The sequence below is a fragment of the Eleutherodactylus coqui genome, chromosome 11 (genome assembly GCF_035609145.1).
Source record: "Eleutherodactylus coqui strain aEleCoq1 chromosome 11, aEleCoq1.hap1, whole genome shotgun sequence".
NCBI classification, from domain to species: domain Eukaryota; kingdom Metazoa; phylum Chordata; class Amphibia; order Anura; family Eleutherodactylidae; genus Eleutherodactylus; species Eleutherodactylus coqui.
In genome coordinates, this window is record NC_089847.1 from 10,999,532 (window position 1) to 11,015,932 (window position 16,401).

Here is a 16,401-nt window from a genome sequence, read left to right on the forward strand (position 1 = left end):
GAGGTGTTGGGACCAGTGGATGTTTGAGGGCACACAGGGTGACCGGGCTCAGGACCCCCCGCCAGACCATGAGTAGAGAGGAGCATCTGACCAGACTGTTGGGAGGTGTTGGGAGCAGTGGATAGGTGACCGGGCTCAGGACACCCTGACAGACCACCAGTAGAGGATCGTCTGACCAGACTGTTAGGAGGTGTTGGGACCAGTGGATGTTTGAGGGCACAAAAACTGACCGGGCTCAGGGACCCCCAACAGACCACCAGTAGTGAGGAGCATCTGATTATCTGACAAGCACCAGCAGCTCCAACTGTTTCGTAGTCTACCATCCAGAGACAGGGGGCGCCATCGTTACACCCATGTGTCTGTTGGAACCATTTCCAGGCACTTGGTTGAAGGACATTTGGTCTCACGGTGCCCAATACATGTATGCCCTCTGACACCCACCGTCGCCTCCGTTTGCAGTGCTGTCATAAACAATGAAACTGGACGCTACAGGGTAGAACCAAAATATCTTCAGCGATGAATCCAGGTTTAGTTTGGGCGCTGACAACAGCCATGTTAGTGTCTGGAGACCTTAGGGTGAGAGCCTCAATCCTGCCTTTGCTGTGGAACAGCACACTGCCCACTGCTGGTGTGATGATCTGGGGGGGTGGGCATCGCCTTAGACAGTCGGTCACCTCTAGTAGTCGTACGAGGGACAATGACAGCTCAGCGATATGTTCAGGACATCCTGCAGCCACATGTGTTCCTCTCATGGTGGCTTCCAAAAGACTTCCAACAGGGTAATGCTCAGCCGCACACACAAGGGGGTCACAGAAAGCCCCCACAAAATTGTCACACTTCCGTGGCTGCCCGGTCTCCAGATTTATCGCCATTAGAACATGTACCATTGACCCATCTGGGAAGCCAACTTTGAGAGTCTACAAGTTTGTACAATCCAGAGGCACATTAACAACAAATGTGGAGTCATGTGCCGCAGGATACCATATGCAACCTGTTTGCCTCCATGACTGTCTGTATCACATCTCGTATCCAGGCTAGAGGCAGCCTATAAATGCACCAGAGCCACCATTTTCTCCCGGTATCACAACTTATATCCAAGCTAGAGGCAGTACAACAGGGCACTAGAGCCTCCATGTCCCCCTGTATCACATCTTACATCCAAGTTGAAGGCGGCCCAAGCCTCCATGCCGAACTGTATCACATCTTGTATACAAGCTAGAAGTGGCTCAGCAAGGTAATAGAGTCTCCATACCAACCCGTATCACATCTTGCATTGAAGCTAGAGGCGGCCCAACAGGGTACTAGAGCCTCCGAGCCTACCTGCATCGCATCTTGTATCCAAGATAGAGGCCGCCAAAGAGGGTACTAAAGCTTCCATGCCTGCTGGTATCACATTTTGTATCCCAGCTAGAGGCAGTACAACAGGGTTTTAGAGCCTCCATGCCCACCCGCATCACATCTCATATCCAAGCTTAGAGGCAGTACAACAGGGTACTAGAGCCTCCATGCCCACCCGCATCACATCTCATATCCAAGCTTAGAGGCAGTACAACAGGGTACTAGAGCCTCCATATCCCCCTGTATCACATCTTCTATCCAAGCTAGAGGCGGTACAACAGGGTACTAGAGCCTCCATGCCCGCCCAGATCACATCTTATATTCAAGCTAGAGGTAGTACAGCAGGGTACTAGAGCCACCATGCCTGCCCATATCACATTTTGTATCCAAGCTAGAGGTGGTACAACAGGGTACTAGAGCCTCCCTACAAGGGGTCAGTTCTCTATAATAAATGATCATTTTGCTCTGATATTGTAATCACTTACTTAAGCCCCTTACTTAATCATTGCATGTAAATGTTACCATTGTTTGCTTTTCAGCCTTAATGATTTTATATTGAGATTAAAATCCATCCTTTGGCCGGGCAGCTGATAGCAGGGACCGCACGGTGTGATTCTCCATGGGAGAGCTGATAACATTTCATTCAGCTTCAGCCCTGCGGCAGAACAAAGATGCTGTATGCAGATAACAGACCACCTGCTATTAGGGTAAGGAGGCTCATTTACATGCAAATGAAGCTAATAAGCTGCTAATGGGCATTAGTGCCCATTAGTAGCTTATGCAAAATGCTCGCTCAAACTGTCATTCTATCTTTTAAACAAATTTTGAGCAATCATATTTGCGTGTAAATGGGGCTTTATATCAACATTACAATCACACAGAGAATGTTTCATCCCTCTGACAACTTCTAGGGGAGGGTTTTAACAATGAGTGTAGTTGTAACGTTATTCAACTCTTTATTGTGAATACCTGTAACATTTTGTTCAGCCTTTTCTTTGTCATCTTTTACATGATTAAAGGGGATGTCTGATTAGGTGACAACATTCTAACGATACTGTAGCTGCAACTTGGTAAAGTAACACAAAGTTGTACTTACCTCGCCTTTTCTATGAATAGTTAACGCTGTAACCGCTTTCCTGGTGATTGTTGTGAAAGATGTCAACACAGGAAATCACCTGACCACTGCAGCCAATCAGAGGGTGTGGTATCATTTCCCGTTCTCCTGGCATCAATGCTTACATTCTGGGCGCCGTGATGCCAGGAGTTCAGAATGGTGACCCTGCAGACTCTGATTGGCTGCAGCATTCAGGTGATTTCCAGTGACATCATCTTCCACATCAATCACTGGGAGGGCAGCGGGACTAGAGGGCTGGATCCTCGCGGCAGAGGATGTGTAAGTACTGCTGTTTTTTGTTATTTTAATGCAGTTACAGCTATTGGGGAAATGTTGGCCAGTAACCAGATAACCTCATTTACAAGTGGATTACTATTAGAGGGGTTTCCAAATGAGAAAAACAAAGCTGCTTTCCTCCCTAAATAGCGCCACACCTCTCTATGGGTTGCATCTGGTACTGCAGCTAAGCTCCACTGAATTATGTAGAGCTGAGTTGCAGTACCACACATAACCTATGGACAGGTGTGGCACTGTTTTGGGAAGAAAGCAGCCATGTTTTTCTAATTTTGCACATCCCCATAAATGATGGTGTCTATAGGATAGGAATTAACATTCAGCTTTCCAAAAGGCCAGAATGGTATTTATATGTTTGATTTAACTACATGCTTGTAGAGGTGTACATAGCATTCAGTGAATTCTTAAAGGGGTACTCGCATTTTGGCTTTTCATGGCCAAGATAGGAAAACCCATCCGTTCTGTTGGGAACTACAGAAACAATGTAGCACACCACTCTATGCTGTTTCCTTACCTCGGGACGTACGATAACAGCATCAAGCTCTGTGGTCTGCTGTTTCTATTGCTCCAATTCAGTTCAGTGAGAGCTACGCTGCACTAAGGGCTTGGCTCTTTCCGTAGGCTCGGGTAGGCCAGTAGCAAAGGCAGCGGTTTCCCATCTCGGCTATGAAAAGCTGAGATAGTAATACCCCTCTAAATACTGATAATGTGATAACTGAGTAATATTATCTTTTGATTGATGAGCTGCTGGTGCATTTTGGGTAGGAGAACAGCTCATACAGTACTTGATGACATAAATTAGGGTTCCTCAACATTTTTGACTTCCGTCACCATAGTGTTTGTAGGTGTTTCTTACCTGCACATCGTAAAGTCTTTATGCACCACGTATTTGCTGTTACAGTATGGTTCCTACATTGCAGCAACTCACGGCTCTTACCGCAAGAAACTTTTTTTCCCTTACCAGCAAAATAATCGCCCCCCAAACCTCTTATGTAATTTCCATTTTTCTTAGGCGGCATTGGCTGTCATGTGAAATCTAAGTTCCTTCCAGAAATGGGAAATATTAAAAACTATCAATAAGAAATCATGCATTAGGGAATATAATTTCTGAAATTAGGTTTTTAAGGTGTTTTTCTTACAAGTTCAAATTTGATTGTAACTGAACTATTGGGGAGGATTTTAAAGGGTTGTTTCTTGAACCCCTTTCTGTGTGCCCTAGTGGGGTATATGGGATGTCATAGTGGAAGTTTCCCCAACTTGGCACCCTTTCTGTGCACCAGTAGGTCATATGGACATAAAGCATAAAGAAGGGTTTCCTATACTTGAAACCCTTATACCTTATTATAGCATTATTTCTGTACCTGATTAGGGCCCATAGACCTCACAAGGGAGGTAATCTCCTACTTGGCATCTTTTCTAGGCCCTATTAAAGGGATTTCACATGGAAATACTATTGATGCCCTATCCTTAGGATGGGGCATTAATAGTTGAATGGCTGGGGTTCACCGCTCTGGATCCCGGCCGATCAGCTGATCAAGTGTCTGCTGTCAGCGCCACAACACACAGTGATACGGAGGGAAGCTGCTGCTCTGATCCTGTATAGTGGCCGGCACTTGTAAGTGTAGGTAGAGCTCTCGTGGATTTTAATGAGACCCTAGATTTCAATTACCAGTGCTGCCGGCTACACATGGGTTAGTGCAGCAGCTTCCACTCTGTATCCTGTGTGTTGTGGCACTGACAGAGGGCATTAGATCACCCGGGGTCCCAAGCTGTGGAAGCTAGCCGATCAACTATTGATGACCGCTCCTGAGGATAGGTTGTCAATAGTATTTTCCTGGAAGGCATATGGACGTTATGGAGGAGGGGTTCCCCTAGTTGGCACTTTTTTCTCTGCCCTATTAGGACATATGGATGTCATAGAGGAGGAGTTCTCCTAGTTGACACCCTTTTCGTGCCCTTTTAGAGTATATGGACACCATAGAGAGAGTTTTCCCCAACTTTGCAACATTTTTGTGCCCTAATAGAGCATACTGATGTCATAGAGAAGGGGTTCCCCTAAATGGCACCCTTTATGTGTACTTTTGTGGCATAGAGGAGGGCTTCCCCACTTGAGAACACTTCTATTACCCAGAGAGGAAATGTTTGGCACTGGTTCTGATGGATATGGCCCACCCATGTGGTTGGCCTTTATTTTCCCTCAATGACCAGCCATCATGGTTTCTAAAACCAGACTCATGGAGTTCAGCTGATTAAAGGTACGGCCTCTATTGAAGAAAAGGTTATTTTAGTGAGACAATCCTTTTAATAATTATGATGATGTTCAGCTTTCATGGTCATTCTGTGGTCCGGTTCTAGGCTTCCTACTGCGAGGAACCGATGTTTTGGTGTTAAAAGAATGAGAAGATCAACAAGGCTGAATATCAAAGCACTTTATACAACAAAAACACAAACAGGTAGTAGCTTACACATAAAAATGTACAAATGTGCTACTCCATTTGGATGGAGAAAGCAAAGACCGTTAGAAGTCAGCATGCACGAGTCAGAAAGTCCCAGTGTGGCTATATTCTTGATGGGGGGGAAACGGAAGCTTCAGGTCACATTGTTATGATGACATTAGCTGGAAATCTTTGACATCAAGGACTTATGATCCACCCGATCTTCCAGCTCATTACTGCTTGTCTGTGCAGCGTATCATATAGGATGACATCATTGATAGGAACCCCATCTCAGTCTTAATGTGTTTCATGCTATTGCCCCCTCCTCAGACGACCATGATTGTTCATGTTCCTTCTGACTATACATACCCTTCTAAGATAGCTCTATGTATCGCCACCGTTTAAACTTTATAATACATAATAATATACAATAAAAATACAAATACATCATAATATACAAACAGCAACACATTGATCTAAAAAAAGGTGTAATATCAAAATCACCTCTCAGACCTCCAGGAAACTTAGCCAGGGTATAAGACTCCACTACTGTCCAACGGAGAGATTTTCCACCATTGGTTGTTTTCCGCTAGTATCATGTCTATGGGTGTGGCCCAGGAGGGCTCCGCCCACAATCGTTATACTCGAGGCTTCTGGTTGATGCACACCGTCTTTTTTTTTTTTCATTAGCTATTACTTAAATAATATAATACTCTGGTTCCAGTTTCCTTTTGGCTATTCTGATGTAATATAGATTACAAGTACAGCAACCAAGGTAAACAACAGCAAATTTATTATTACCACTACAGGAACCATGTATTGTATATTTTCTAAATGGACCATCAAATTTTTTTTCTTTTTATGCATTAGTGTAATAAATTGATATTTCTCACGACTAGTTACATGGTTAGTAGGTCTTACTGGATTATCAGAATGTGCAATTTTTAGCTAAATTGAAATATTTTAATATTTTTTTTTCTGTTTGTAACTACAAGACAGGCAATAAAATCTGGAGAATTTTTTTAAAATTCTTTAAAACAAAAAGAAATGTAACCAAAAATATCCGTCTCCGTGTACTAATAATACCCTAATTTAGCATCTATACAATCTCCTTAAATAATTATATTTGCCGTTTTCTAATAAAGAAAGATGTACATCAGTGATATCCTTGATCAGTGTATCGAGAGAGAGGAAAAAGGCTAATAATTTAAGAAAGTGTGCCTGCTTAAAGACGTCTCGAATGTTCTTTACCATATTTATTGAAGAATAGCAGCTGATTAAGTTTATTTATGAAGGTTCAGAGTAACAGGGTCCGATGAGAGTTAACATTAACAAATATTAAAAGCCATCACAAGTGATTCATCTCTGACGTAGCTGTCTAAAATGTAAGGTTGAGAATGGGAATAATCAGAGATTCTATGAAAGGAGCGGAAGACTCCTTTTTGTTTTATTATTTTTGCTTTGCCACAGCAGAAGGAAATCATCGATGTACCTCTGCCACAGAACCCTATGAGACGGAGGTACATCAAACCATCTCTCAGTCCAACATACAGAATAGCAAAACTAGGTGCAATCAGGGTCCCCATGGCCGTCCTGGTTGTCTGCAAAAAGAAAACAGAATCAAAAAAATAATTATGCTGTAAAATAAAAAAAAACAAAAAACAATGTAACAAAATACCTAAAAAAAAAAGTTTACGATTTGCATGAAACACATCAAAACTGGGGTTATTTGATGTCGTCCTTTGTGACAACGATACACAGATAATCAATAAGTAGTCAAAAAGTGGGTTATAGCATGTGACATCAATGGCTGGAGGACTGGAATGTCCCGTCCAAGTCTAAAGAGCCGCCATTGAATAGAATAAGGACACTTCTATATATATATATGTTCATCGATTCTGGCTTTCCTTATTATTTTTGTAGCTTGATATATCTTTAAACTATTTCTCAGGACATGAAAGCTAGAAAACCATTCTCCTGCATAATCGGATTTGGATACAGTGTAATCTGGGGTTTAAAGCCATGAAAGCAGAGGTCCGGGCTAACATTGATTATGTAAGGAACTATCTGCGATGTATTGTTTGCACTGTTATTTAGCTCCGCTCTATTAAGGTGTCCATACACATTAGACTAAAGTGGATGAAAATGGACGATTTCAACAAAACGATCCTTTTTTTTGGTTAAATTCAACAACGAATGGGCGTTTTAGCGAAAGAATCCGGCCATGTTTGAGGTTCTCATCCAACAATCTTTTGTTGGAAGAATGTTCCTCGAAAGATATTTCGGCCGGTATCACTGAACACTTTTGGGTAGTCTGTACAGCTTTGATGCCCAATATGGATTAAAATGTGTTTGGATGTGTCTGTGTAATGAACAGTATTTGTTCAATGGGTGTTCATTTAGCCACATAGTTCTATCTAATGGGTTTGGCCGTTTTAGGACATAGCTATGATTAGTGACTCCGGCTTAATTGCATTGTCTATTGTTGATTTTTCTTCTCTCTTATCAGAGGCAGCTGTTCTACCCGCCATGTTAGACAATACCGATTTGCTTGTTCACTAGGTTAACAGGGTTTTGGGCAATAAATCAGCCGATGCTAAGTATTGATGATCAACATTATGGGTGGAACTGGTGAGTCTAACTACTTGGTGCCAAGAACTGGGGAACTAAACAGCTAGACATGACCAAGATCCAACGCTGGACACAAGGGACTGGGCAAAATACAACTGTATGCAAACCATTTAAAGATGCCCTATCATGCGTTTGGGCAGCGAGGCCATCTGCATAGCTTTGCAGACGTGGTCCTTCTGACAGCTTTTCTTTTGTTCCTACTTCCTCCCTACTAAGTCCAGGTAGATTCGTCTCCCGATGCTTTGAATCGGTCAAGTGGGTGGCCTCCACCGCTCACTGTCAATGGATGAAGTCCAATTTGATTGCCAGTGAGTGGTGGGCTCTTTACAGGAGGGGAGTAGACAGAAAGAAAAAGTTGCAATATAGTCAGCATGCTTCTGCCCCAGGACATGACTGCGCCTCTTTAAGAGTGCATTTGCCTTGACCAATCAAAACTCTAAACGCTTTACAAAATGATCAACCTAAAATAACACAAAGCTTTCTTTGACGCTAAATCAAAAAGAGCCCATAAAATCCACACTTGTCTCCTAGACCAGGAATTATGATCCCGTATCACTAAGAAATGTAAAACGGATGCAAATATCTCCCAAACTTCTGTTACAACTTGTACAAAACTGAATCCAATAGTGGATAGACTCGGATCTGTCCTCATTTGAGGAACCTTGGGGGGAAGAAAAGAATATTGATACACTTGCAATTGTAAAACAAACACTCGGTGTCATCTTTATAAATTGTGCCACACGGGTGACATAAAAGAGTCCCGTGCTTTATTCTGTGATACGATGGAGCTGCGGAGGATGATGAGGATGATGATGTTATATATCCAGTAGAATGATAAGTTTGTCCTGACTCTTCAATCATCACATTGTCTATTTCCTGAAGACAGTAAATACATAAATAATGACTGCTAATAAGCTGCTATTATTATCTCCTGCGGTAAAGAGAAATCTAACACTCACCTCGCGGCTCTTATTGTGCAGAAGCTTTTGTTACAATATGAAATACCTGACAGCTGACCTCTATTCCTAGAACCCGCGACCGAGGCGGTTGTTTCCTTTAATTCTAATTTAGATAATCTTTGGAATATACTCTATCTCATATCTATCTATCTATCTATCTATCTATCTATCTATCTATCTATCTATCTATCTATCTATCTATCTATCTATCTATCTATCTCATATCTATCTCATATCTATTTAATATCTATCTATCTATCTATCATCTATCTATCTATCTATCTATCTATCTATCTATCTATCTATCTATCTATCTATCTATCTATCTATCTCATATCTATCTATCTATCTATCTCATATCTATCTCATATCTATCTCATATCTATCTCATATCTATCTATCTATCTATCTATCTCATATCTATCTATTAGAGATGAGCGAGTATACTCGCTAAGGACAATTACTCGAGCGAGTAGTGCCTTAGCCGAGTATCTCCCTGCTCGTCTCTAAAGATTCGGGGGCCGGCGCGGGTGACAGGTGAGTTGCGGCGGGGAGCGGGGGGGAGAGAGAGAGATCTCCCCTCCGTTCCTCCCCGCTCTCCCCCGCCACTCCCCGCCCCCCCCCCCCGAATCTTTAGAGACGAGCGGGCAGGCACTACTCGCTCGAGTAATTGTCCTTAGCGAGTATACTCGCTCATCTCTACTATCTATCTATCTATCTATCTATCTATCTCCTATCTATCTATCTATCTATCTATCTTATATTATAGATTCTTGTTGCACAGATCTGTAATCCAGCAACATTACAAATCTATAGGCAACCACTGTATTTCTGAATGACTTTGATTTCATACTATGGGGAAGAAACAGACAATCAAATTGTGGAATTTCCCTCATATGGTGTATTATAGGGGTATTTTTTCCTACAGAGGAAAAAAATATGTTTTATGAAAGCACCATATAGCATCTGTGTGCTGATGTATACAGTAGGCGCACATGGCTTTGCTAATATGCTTAAGGTCTACCCTTTCCTACCATCCTTCCAAGCTTCATTTGCCTTCTTTCCATTACTTTTTTTTACCTTCCCTTTCCCTGTTTCCTTCCCTCCTTTCTCTTTCCTCCCTTCACCTTCCCTGTTACATACTTCCTTTCCATTGCCTTCCTTCCCTACTTCCTTCCATTTCCTTCCCTCCCCTTTCCTTCCTTCACCTTCCCTGTTACATACTTCCTTTCCATTGCCTTCCTTCCCTACTTCCTTCCATTTCCTTCCCTCCCCTTTCCTTCCTTCACCTTCCCTGTTACATACTTCCTTTCCATTGCCTTCCTTCCCTACTTCCTTTCCATTTCCTCCCCTCCTTTTTCTTTTCTTCCTTCACCTTCCCTTGTCATACTTTCTTTCCATTGCCTTCCTTCCCTAATTCCTTTCCATTTCATCCCCCCCTTCCCTTTCCTTCCATTCCTTTCTTCACCTTCACCTTCACCCTCCTACTCCCTTTCCATTTTCTTCCCTCCTTTCCCTTCCGTTCCTTTCCCCCCCTTCCCTATTTCCCTGTCCCTCTCCTTCCCTCCCATATCTATTTATCTAATGTCTATATATATATATATATATATATATATATGTATATATATATATATATATATATGTGTTGCAGATGGGCTATTGAGTCCCCCAAGACACACAGACCCAGGTGTGATTGCAACCTCTACACCCCTATAGACCTATAGATCTCTTATCTATACATAACTCTGTCTACATATCTGTAATCCTGCTGCCTTCTGGACCTTTTCCTCGGCTCCAGGCTTGATAAACGTCCTCTGTAGTTGGTATAAAAATGTCGGGTCGTAACAAAGACTGCACTTTCCATTTAAAAACCACTTCACCAAGGGAAAAAATGTTCCTTTGGAAAATGTTAATCATAGATTTGTTTTAATTATTTAGTGGCCTATTTCAGCATATCTAGGGCAAAATTGCCAGCGGTGTCATTAAGGTACCGAACAAGGTAAGGTGCGTTTGTCTTAAGTGTCTGCGTGACACGGTGCCTACACACTCACCTGTAAATATACTGGGTAACGCTGAACACAGGATGGAGTCGTCAACTCACTTTACTGTAATTAACGTTATGCTTGTTTCTTGTAAAACTAATAGGATTTAACCCTTGGTGGACATGCAATTGCAAACTCCACTAATTTAGCAGACATTTTTGCATATGATATGAGATGGTCTTAGGCTGGTCATGGATTTGCCTGTATTAATTTTGTGTACTCTTATTTTATCTCATAGTCGATCTATTGTAATCTTAGACAAGGATGTATTACAGCTCTGTAAAAAACTTAGAGTTGTATGGAGATGTAATATTGCCCCTATAGGAACATCTTGTGCCCCTATAGGACCGTATTGTGCCCCTATATGATCGTATTGTGTCCCCATAGGACAAAATTGTACCACCATGGGGAAAAAAACCCGTGGCATGCTCCATTGGATAACATGTTACAGAGGTGCTCTGCTAATATTGTACTCCAAGGAGGCACCATATGGCGACACAGGAAGGACCAGTAGCTTACTAGTACAGAGCTATATGGACATAAATCCTCACGTATAGAGGCGTCAGTTCCAAAATATAGATTATAAAGTTTAGGCATTATCTTACTGACTGCATTTGTAATAGGTACTCCATTGTGAGTATAGCCACTACACCCACAATATGCCCCAAGACACCCTATAGGCAAATATTGCTGTGAAAAAAAAGTTAAAAAAATATATGACTAGATAAATAAATTAATATAGTTATTCATGGCCACTGATGACATGCAATAGTCAATCCTAAAAAGTCAGAAAACAAACTTCAGCACCTTAACCCCTTTAGTGGCACGCCCGGAAAATCTCTGGGGCTTGCTGCACTGCTCATGCAATTAAACCCCAGAAGATTTCCGTGGACAGCTCTAGTGCTGAAATGCTGGCCAGGACACTCAGTTATTGTGCCACTGTACACGTTTTCCACTTTGAATTACCTTAGGAAATTCTGGGGCTTGCTGCGCTGACATGGTAATAATAAGCCTGCCACTGAAGGGGTTAAGAGGTCGGTGTCATCAGAGCCTACGATAACTGCGAATAATCATGGTATATAGGTATTTGTCTTTCATTAAGCTGGTGGTCCCTGCCTGCGCAAGCAGCTCATTGAGATGAAACGCAAATTCCATCTTTTTTCATATAGACTAAATGGCAGATTCTTCAACTATATGTGAAAATGAACATGAGAATGGCAAAAACTACACAAATACTAAGAAAAAAAAAATGGTATAATACTGAAACCACAAAAAAAGCAAGTTAAAGCAAAGCGCTGCTTTTTCTTTGAATCTTCCTATATCTCCTTTTACACCGCAGGATCCGCCTTTGTCATGCTAATGAGAAAAATATAATTTTATGACTTTTTTTTATGATGCTATCAAAATAATAATAGGATTTTTTATAGAAAAGTAAAAAAAAAACTCAACATCAAAAGGTATTTATGAAAAATTAGATAATACTTGTAATGAAGGCATTTAACCAGTTCTTGACTGCCCATAGACTAGAAACATTCCAGGTGCTCCTGTCTGGTAAAGGAAGGGAGGGTGAAGCTTCCGGTCAGGAAGTGGTTAAAAAGAAAAAAAATCAAATGAATCTAAAAATACCACATTTTTAAAAATAAACATAGTGGAGGTTTTCGTCTTAATGGCGAGAACGTTTCTTAAATGAATATTAATGCCACTGCTGTAAAACATCTGCTTCTATTGATAAATGAAGGCCATAAGGTCCGTACAGTATAGACTAATCTGCAATATAATAAAATGGTGCAGGATCCATTTATCAAGGATTTCACATGACCAGATTGTTGGTTCATCGATGTACCATTTGACAGATGTGTCTCTTACAGTCAATGTATTTAGAGTCAATACTTCAACGTAACAGCTGCTCGCATCAGTAAGTGATTTTACTGGTGTCAATAGTGGGAGTTTGGAGGGAATTAGCCGCTACAGATAATCTAGTTAGATGTTATCAGTATCTCTCTGGGCCATTAAGTGTCTCTGACTTTTTTGTAGATGTTTAGAATTTGTCAGGATTTTTCTTGCTATAATGTAAATCTCCGGGTATAAAACCTCATGCACACAGCTGTTGTACGGATCCGTAATACAGCACCCATAGCCTACGGTAGACCGACACTGTCCCTACATGCACCTCCGAGTTTACCATAGTGTGTTCCATTGCATGGAGCAACTCTGTGTGTCTATAACATGGGTCTGCCATGGGTATAAGCAACAACGTTCCATGTCTTGACATGTTAATAGAGTTCCAATTGGATTTATGGTCAAGATAGTCCTAATTAGTGTCATGTCGAACTTTGACAAAAATTTGGTTCAGCACGAACCCGAACCAGCTTGGCTGAACCCGCTAAAATTCTTCTTCCTTCTTCTAAAAAGGTAAAAAAAGAAGGAGGAAGAAGAAAGACAAAAAGAAGGAAAAGAGGGAGGAAAAAGGATCTTTTCTTTTTCTTTATTAACTTTGCCTTGATAATGGGCCAAGAATACTCGGATACTCTCCAAGCAATCTAGATGGCTTTTGCTGGAATTTGGCAAATCGGCAGAACCAAATATTTCCAAGGTTCACTCATCACTAGTCCCAATACAGAGCTTGTGCCAAGAGCATAACCCTGTTCACATGCTCTATTAGGGCACATGACCATCATAGATTTGGCTCCCCCCCCCTCTATAGCCCAGAACGGAGAGATGCTCAGTGATGGCAGCACCCATTCCGGTGGACTTCGTGCCATCATGGTATTACAGGATGGCTATTCATGAGAATGGCTGTCCTATAATCCCTGCATTGAAAATGTATAGCTAGCCTCCGTTTTCCCTGCTGCGAGAGGGACCTGGAGCGATCAGGGCCCTGCATTCTGAGAGGAGTTGTGCATCCTGAAAAAAACCCTTTAAATTGTCTGTAAACCAGATATATCTCAAGATGTATGTAACGAGATATTAAATAAACATGAAAAAAATGTATATGGTCAACAGATGCCTTGACAGATGCTATCCATCAGCTTTTCATCATTCATCAGTCTCCCATGTTAAAAATGTATAACTTTAACGTCTTTTTAATAAATGGTGCGAGATTGTAATGAATTGCTATCATGGCAAATTGTATAATAATACCATTCAAGAGGGCTAAAGGGGATTTGTCACACCCTCATGTCACGGGGCCAACTGCATAGCTTTGAAGTTGTAGCCCTGCTGGCATTATTCTCAATCTTCTTTTCTGCCTGCTTACCTCCTTTCCTCTATACTTACACCTCCTTTTCTCCATGGAGGATATCCTTAGATTCAGGTTCCAGAGCTTTGAATGAGTCTAGTGGGTGGTCCCCACCACTCAATCGATGATGTCAGATTTGATTGTCCGTGAGTGATGGGGGCGGCCTACTTGACATGTGCAAAGCACTGAGAGCCAACTCTAAGGATAGTCCATATGGGGAAACAGTGGCAAGTAGGGAGAAAAGAAGAGTGGTTCTACTGTAAGAGTGGTTCTACTGCAAAGCTATGCAGCTGGCCCCAATGACGTGAGGACATGATAGGTCTTCCTTAAGGGTCGAGTAAACTGTATCTTTCCTACGACCATACGTAATATTTCAGTGTGAGTCAAAAGTTGAAATCATCATTCCTTTCGATTGGTAAGGTTTAAATTATATACAACATGGTGGCTGTAAAAACGATGGGGGCTACAGGTAACACGTCTTGGGTGTACACCCCATGGTTCAATGCATAATAGCAATGGTGAAGTCAATCCAACATTGTCATACACATAATTTGGTGGTTTCTGATCAAAGTTAGCTTACGATACCTGTACAATGGACTTAGTAGCACAAGGTAATAATACACATTCAACATATTTTGTAATATACCGGTGTGTAATCTAAAAAATATGACATCCCTATCCATCTTCTTGATTTTGCTATTATATCAACTTACCACATAGATCAGGTCTCTTCATACATCCGCTGTTTGCTGTGTTGCTTCCAAGTCCGTTAAAAGCAGCCATACCCTCAGAGCTGTAAGCTCGGAGAACGGAGAGCATATTAACCTGCTTCTCCAAAGCATCAGGAACTGGTGCTTGATCAAGTTTTGCAGAGGTTTGTGGAGCATCGTGGGGTAATGGAAGATTGGCATGCCACTGCTTCTCCATCAATTGTGATGTTGGTGACACCATATTTTCTGTAGATCTTAGAGGGGATGAATTTGACTCATCTTCTTCCATGTCATTTTCTTCTTTGTTTGGTTCATCGGCCGTGTTCATGTTTTCAGGTTCTGTTTCAACTTCCTCCTCTTCATTTTCATCATCTTTGCATGTTTCCATATCCTCAGAAGAGGATTCATCGGAGAGATCATCAGTAGCAACTGTGTTTACAGAATCGCACTGCAACACATGGGAGTCATCTTCAGGTGGAGACTGAGAGTCAATGTCCATGTTTTGCACATTGGCCCCTACTGAACCCGGGTAGACACCAAACTGCTTATAGAATTCGGTTGGAAAATTATTAAACATGGCATCCATATGATTAGGCCATGAAGAACCCTTATGATCAGATAATGTCTCCTTTGTGTTGCCTTGAAGAGCCTTTTCAGAAGTTTGCAATGGGCTCATTTTAGAGGTCATCACTTCCTTGCTACATTGGGCTGAAGAAGATGAGGCCACAACTTTATTTGCTATACCTAGTGACTCTCTCAACTGATCTTTAATGTGCCCTTGTCCTCCCATTGTACAATCTTTACGTTTTGCTTTTCCGAGATGGTTTGCTTGGAGATGAAGGGCCATCAGTTCCATAGATGATGTTGTAAACGAACAAAACAAACAACCATGCCAAGCAATGTTATCTTGGACTGTGATCGATGAACCCGGAAGAGATTGGACATCTGGCCTCACAGACAAGTCCAGAGGTTCATACTGAGATTTTTCCATTTTCTTCTGAGGTGTTTTGTTTTCTGATTTATCTTCACCATTGTCTGATCTGGGGGCTTTTAAAGGAAGTGAGTCAAGCAGGGCCTTCTCTTTCATCTCCTTTTCTTTCTTAAGAGAATTTAAAACAAAACTGTCCATAAAAGCCTGCAAAGACCCTTGAAAGTTCACACCATTGCCTACAATGTTGGGGTATGTTCTCGCGAATTCTGCAATGCTAGGTGCTTTTGAAGACATCTCAGATTTTTTCAAAGCTTCCAAGGAAGACTCTGAAGTAATGCCGCTTGACTGACCCTGACGGTCTCCAGAAGACATCAGCCCTGCCTGCCACTGCTGAGACATCATTCCACTTCTGAAATCTATTCCAGGAAGGCCCTTAAATGCCCCTCGTAATATATCTGGTCTCATAAAGAGGGAGTTCTTACTTCCTGTCTCATCCTTGTGGTCCTGATTTGGAGGATGTCCATGGACAGGAAGTGGGCCAGAACCATTCTGTCTTTCTCTGTGGTGGCGCTCCAGATGGTACTTCAAAGATGCTGACTGGGTGCCAGCATAGTCACAGTGGGGACATTTATAAGGCTTCTCACCTAAACATGAGCAAAAATAAATAGTGGTCAAAAAAACTCTATAATCAGAGGTTTCTGAGAAAAAG

At 41.7% G+C, this 16,401-nt stretch overlaps 1 protein-coding gene across 4 annotated transcripts in view; it reads right to left on the bottom strand.

Annotated features, from left to right (window-relative positions):
• ZNF536 (zinc finger protein 536) overlaps positions 1 to 16,401 on the bottom strand; it is a 558,339-nt gene that overhangs the window by 204,970 nt on the left and 336,968 nt on the right. For 3 of the 4 annotated variants that reach the window (XM_066584153.1, XM_066584152.1, XM_066584155.1), the window contains one exon: positions 14,765 to 16,336. In XM_066584153.1, the coding sequence (XP_066440250.1) occupies positions 14,765 to 16,336 (1,572 nt within the window). Of the gene's footprint in view, positions 1 to 5,160; positions 6,783 to 14,764; positions 16,337 to 16,401 lie in introns of those variants that run through there. The other variant, XM_066584154.1, reaches the window with a different exon arrangement.